The 5,826-nt window shown below is 56.8% G+C and overlaps 1 protein-coding gene across 1 annotated transcript; it reads right to left on the bottom strand.

The window, feature by feature from the left end:
- Positions 1–2,019: 2,019 nt before the first annotated feature.
- ADRB3 (adrenoceptor beta 3) lies at positions 2,020–3,962 on the bottom strand. The gene is made up of 2 exons (XM_068971211.1): positions 2,767–3,962; positions 2,020–2,041 (listed from the first exon to the last, which is right to left on the bottom strand). Exons 1-2 carry the CDS (start codon positions 3,960–3,962, stop codon positions 2,020–2,022), a joined length of 1,218 nt encoding a protein of 405 aa, XP_068827312.1.
- Between the last annotated feature and the right edge of the window lie 1,864 nt (positions 3,963–5,826).

The following is a 5,826-nucleotide window of genomic DNA, read 5'->3' as shown; positions in this document are numbered from 1 at the left end:
GCCTGACACCTGACCGCAAGTTGCTGGAGAAATGACCGGAGCGGCTGGCTGCCTCTCCACCTGTCAGACACAGTGGTGACAATTAGCAGACGGAGTCCACAGCTCCAGCGCAAGTCTAAACACTCCAGAGGAGGCTGATAGCTGGCACACGGGTGCGTATCGAGTAAGACTCGAGCCCTGTGAGCCCCTGGGTGGCGTTCAAGGACAATTCTACAAACCAGAGCGCCCTCCCTCCCCCTAATCATTCTTCTCCCCCTCCTAGCACCCTGGCACCAACTGGACAACTTCCCTCAGCGATGTCGGGAAAATATCCAGAGGTGGGAAGAGAGAGGAGGCCCTCTTACTTATGCTCAGGCTAAAGCGAGACTTCCTTCTCTGCTAAAGGTTCAACAGTTGAGTCCTTGCCAAGAAACCTTCCACACCTCAGACACCAGAGATCTCGTACTGCTCTGAGTGAAGAAGGAGAAAGTCATCTATGGTATGCAAACATCCTAAGAAATAAAACCTGGACTTCTAGACAGAAGAAAGCAGCTAACGCCAGGTCCAGTTCACAGGGAACACCCATATGTGGAAATCCACTGAGCTTATCCTCAGGGTGGATCAAAGTTTTATAACCCTGGAGCCCCTGAAGGTAGCCAATCCATTGTAAGCTGCCGTCACTCAGCTCGTTCAACTTTTAGTGATTTACTGGCTCTCCAGTAAATCAGCCTGGACAATGGTCTCTGCTCATGGAGTCTAAATAAAAACTCACAAAATGACCCAGGGGTTACCATAGAAATTTTCTTTCCCTAGGAAACTGCCTGATAAGATTCATAAAATTGGAATAAGGGGAGAAAAAATTATCAAGGAGCTCAAACTTATAACTCCAGTTTTAGTTCAAGAAGATAATACAGATTTCTGCTGCCCAGGAAAGGGAGTGGGAAGGTAGAGGTTAATAGAGGTTATGGAAAGGATAAGAAATGTCACAATATATTTATAACCCAAGAACATCTGCCCAACACAAACAATGGTCTGTGCCGCCCCACACACGTACAGCACCGGACAAAACTGGTTCCTGGTGGCAACGGGATGTTATGAATCCACCTCTGGTTTGTAGCGCAAGGCTCCATGTGCCCTGATCCCTGGCACAGCAAACCCCACCCTCCTGCGGACACTTCAGTGAATCCCGTGGGCAGAATGGCCTCCAGGGTGGGGAGATCGGAGTATCAAAGGCTCAAACTCTGTCTCCTTCACCCCAAAAGACTTTTCATTGTTTGTTTCATGAGGATCAAGAAGAAAAGGACAAGGATTAGGCCTAATTTATTGCCTCTGTCACAGAGTCAGCTCTATGAAAGGAGTAAGTGGATTATGCAGAGAAAACAAAGGGAGAGAAAGACGGCGACGGATACACTGCATTCAGTAACATTTATTCATTTGATTTCAAAAGGAAAAGGGACCCATTCGAATGGTTCGCCTTCCCACGAAATCAGGAGCGCCCCCTCCCCACCCCAAACTCTAAAGTCCTGAAACTGCTGTGAGGTAGGTGTGTCTACAGTGAGGAAGCCACGGACAGAGGCCCAAAACCGTGACCTTCCCCCTTCCTCTTCTCAGCCTGGGCCTCCAGCACCCCGGTGGGTTCCTCAGGGTCTGGGAGGCTGCAGGAACAGAATGAAGGTGCCCGCCTTGCCCCCGCGCACACAGCACCCGAGTGAGACAGGGGCGGGTGCGGGACTAAACGCAGCCCAGCTCCTGCCGGTGCACCTGGGAACGGGAAGCGAACGCGCGAGCTGCTGAGGTACCGGTGAAGTTCAGGGCTGGGGTTTAGAAGACTTCTCTCAGAAAGGCAGAGAGCCGGCGAAAACCCACTTGGTAAGGATTTCCCCTCCCGAGTCAGTCCCCCCGCCTCCTCCCAGGACCCAGTCGGCAGGCTGGGGAAGGGCAGAGTTTTCCAGCTGGGAAACTCCACGGGGCTCATTCTGAGCCGATGCCGGCCAGAGGCTTTCCAAAGGTTCCGGATCAATGGAGCTGTTTCTTCAAGGCCTAAGAAAGTCCGCAGGAAGCCCTGAAAAAATGGAGATAACAGTACCTTGGGGTGAGGGGGCAAAGGGTGGGAACAGGGCGGAGGTGGGGGGTTGGTCAGAGACCTTGGAAGCTCCCCTGGGACCCACCGAGCCAAAAAGCCCACCCCCAACTCCAACCCGACCCGCTTCCTACTGGGGAGGAATTCGCACTCACAGCTTCCTCAGCCCGGCTAGCCTTCATTCCGGAAGCGAATCCTCACCTTCGGGGCTATCAGACTTTTCAAAGAAACCAGAACTGAGCCCGAAGGCTTGGGGACGGGTGCGGGGATGGGTGGGGTAGGGGATGGGGGGTTGCCCTCTAGTCTCGGCAAGTCAAAGCCAGCTCGCGTGATGGTAAGAATTTTGGGCAGAGAAAGAACTGAGCTAGCAAACCAAAGCTGGAGCTGACCGGTCGAGCCGGGGGCCCTCCGCACCGCGGCACCTCCGGGCGCACTGTTGCTCCTGGGCTGGAGAACCACCCGGCCGCCTCCTTTGCTTCCACCTTCCCCACCCCCCACCTCCGCCCGGGCAGGGTGGGTGGGAAACGGGAAAGGAAAGGGCTCTGGGTTCCACTTTGATTCCCTACTCTGTGCCCCCCTTGTCTTGATTGCAAAGACCCTCCCCAGCCCCATCTTCTCCTCCCGAACCCCGAACTCAAAAAAAAAAAAAAAAAATTGACCAGCGGAGATACAGAAAGCTTCCTGATCCCTTCGCCTCGATTACCTACCCGTCGAGCGGTGAGGGCTGCCTGGGGCCAGCGGGGCTGGTCAGGACCGTGGGGGCGCCGGAGGGGGCTCGGGGCTGGGAGGCAGCGGCGAGGTGCTCCTCCGGCCGGCAACGACACAGCAGGCGGCGGAAGGCGCTCCGAAAGTCCGGGCTGCGGCAGTAGATGAGCGGGTTGAAGGCAGAGTTGGCATAGCCCAGCCAGTTAAGGGCGAGGAAAGTGGGGCCGGACACCAGAGAGGGGCCCCCGAGGGCGCGCACCACGTTGACCACAAAGAAAGGCAACCAGCAGAGAGTGAAAGTTCCCATGATGAGCCCCAAAGTGCGCAGGGCGCGGTGCTCCCGCAGAGGCAGAAGGCGCGCCGGCCGCCGGCCGTAGGAGGGCACCCCCGCAGGCGAGGCGTACGGCCCCGCCGGGCCAGGGGAGCCGGAGCGAGAAGGAGCCGGCGGAGACTCCTCTGGCGGGAAGCGACCCAGCTCCCGGCGCAGCAAGCGCAGCTGGCGCGTAGCCACCACGAAAACTCGTGCGTAGACGAAGAGCATCACCAGAAGCGGAAGATAGAAGGAGACCGAGGAGGAGAGCAGCGCGTAGGGCATGTTGGAGGCGAAGGTGCAGCAGCGCGGGTTGGAGTGGCAACGCTGCGCCTCGGCATCTGCCCCAACGCGCCACCATTTGCTCATGATGGGCGCGAACGACACCGCGGCTGACACGACCCACACCAGCACCACGGCTGCTCGGGCGCGGCGTTTGGTGACCAGTGCGCCGTAGCGCAGCGGGTTGGTCACGGCCAGGTAGCGGTCCACCGCCAGGGCGCACAGGGTTTCGATGCTGGCGGTCACACACAGCACGTCCACCGAGGTCCACAGCTCGCAACCGGTGACGCCCAGGGGCCAGTGGCCGGTCAGCGCCAACGTGGCCCCCGGGGGCACGACCAGAAGCCCCACCACGAGGTCGGCTGTGGCCAGCGAAGTCACGAACACGTTGGTCATGGTCTGGAGTCTCGGCGTCCGGGCGATGGCCACGATTACCAGCAGGTTGCCTCCCACGGTGGCCAGCACCGCTAGCGCCAACAGCGCCCCCGCCAGCGCCACCGCCCAGGGCACCCCTGGCAGCCCACTCGCGTTGGCAGTATTGGGTGCCAGGGTTGGGATATCTGGCCACGGGGTCAGAGAGCTGTTCCCGGGAGGCCACGGAGCCATCCCCGCGTCGCGCGTGGGGCGGGAAGGAATGAGGAAAGGGTCTCCCAGCTCACCCTGCTCAGCGGCGGGGGCATCGGGGCGTGGGAGCGATTCCCCCGGCCTGAGCCATCTTCCCCAGTTGACCGGCGAGAACACACAGTCTCCGCGCCACCCCCACCCGTTGGGTGCCACCGCTGGGGAGGGGATGGGGGTGGGGGAGTGGCGGCCCTTAAAGGGGCAGCGGCCAATAGTCTCCACGCTGGGTCTCCGGAGGGGGAATCGAGCCGTGGGGACTGAAGCCAGATGGACGCCCGCCTTTCCTATTAGTCAAACCCCCAGTAAGATTCGTAAGAGTCAAGTCACGCCGTATGTTTTCTGCTACGACGTGTCCCTCTCCTGCCGTGACAGCTGCCCGCTCTGATGGCACTGGCTTTCTGGAACTCTGTACCAATTTCCCGGGAAGGTCCGGGAGCATCGCTTGGGAAAGGAAGAGCCCCCGCCCCCTTACCGCGCTGGAGGGAAAGGTAACCCCCTGGAGGTAAAGGAAAGGACCCACAGCAGCCCCTCCTCCGCGCAGGCATCCTCCTCTGAGACTCTGTAAGTCATAGAGGACACCGGCTTCTTCCGTCTTCTCCCAAGATCTCCTTCCGTGAGATCTGGCCCCTACCCTTCTATTCACTTACCTCCCCTGTCATTCTAGTCTTACTTTTCTTTCTCTCTCTCTTTTTTTTTTCCCTTTTCAGCTACTGAAAAAAAAAAAAAAAAAAACACTTCCATTTTCCAGGAGTCTTTATGATTGCCTGCTCATTTGAGTTTGGATTTGACCTCTGAACTGAGCCCAGGATGCTACGAGTTTCCATTTCTCTGTTTTCCCCACTCCATGTTGCCCCTTCCCCACACTTTCCACAGAGAAAGCTTCTAGATGGACCCCTTCTCTTAAAACGCTTCTCTTGTAATGACTGTGCTGAAAATGAATGAATGGGGATTTCTCTGGTGGTACAGTGGATACCCTGGTAGCTCAGATGGTAAAGAATCTGCCTGCAATGTGGGAGTCCTGGGTTCGATATCTGGTTGGGGAAGATCCCCTGGAGAAGGAAATGGCAACCCATTCCAGTATTCTTGCCTGGAAAATCCCATGGACAGAGGAGCCTGGGGGGCTATAGTCCATCGTGTCACAAAGAGTTGGACACAACTGAGCGACTAACACACACAGTGGATAAGAATCTGCCTACTAATACAAGGTACACAAGTTCGATCACTGGTCCGGGTAGATTCCGCATGCAGGCAACTAAGCCCCTGGGCTGCAACTTTTGAGCCCACGCTTTGGAGTCCAGGAGAGACAGCTAATGAGCCCCTGTGGTGCAACAACTGAGCCCAAGTATTGCACCAGGCCACCACAGTGAGAAGCCTGTGGCCGACAAGGAGCAGTAGCTCATGCTCACCACAACTAGAGAAAGCCCGGCAGCAATGAAGACTCAGCACGGCCAAAAATAAACAGTGAAGGTGACTTCCTCAGTGGTCCAGTGGCTAAGACTCCACACTCCCAATGGAAGGGAGCCCGGGTTTGATCCCTGATCAGGGAACTAGATCCCACCTGCCATGACTGAGACCCAGGGAAGACATAAAAAGAACCAATGGCTTCCAGGTTGAGGCTTATCCACCATCACTCCCAGCTCTCCACAAATCTTCCGTCACCGTGGCAAAGTTTTCTCTACTTCCCTGAAGATTTTATTCATGAACTTTTAAAAATTAGAAGACATTGGGGTGAGGACTTCACACATTGTATCTCAGAGTATGTGGCACCGCAGGCCTGGCACTTGAATGCCTGCTGGAGTCTCTTCTACAACGACATCAGAGGTTCCCCGCCCCTAAGAAGCCCAGGACC

This window comes from Capricornis sumatraensis, chromosome 4 (genome assembly GCF_032405125.1).
Source record: "Capricornis sumatraensis isolate serow.1 chromosome 4, serow.2, whole genome shotgun sequence".
NCBI classification, from domain to species: Eukaryota; Metazoa; Chordata; class Mammalia; order Artiodactyla; family Bovidae; genus Capricornis; species Capricornis sumatraensis.
This window is presented reverse-complemented; position numbering and strand designations above follow the sequence as displayed.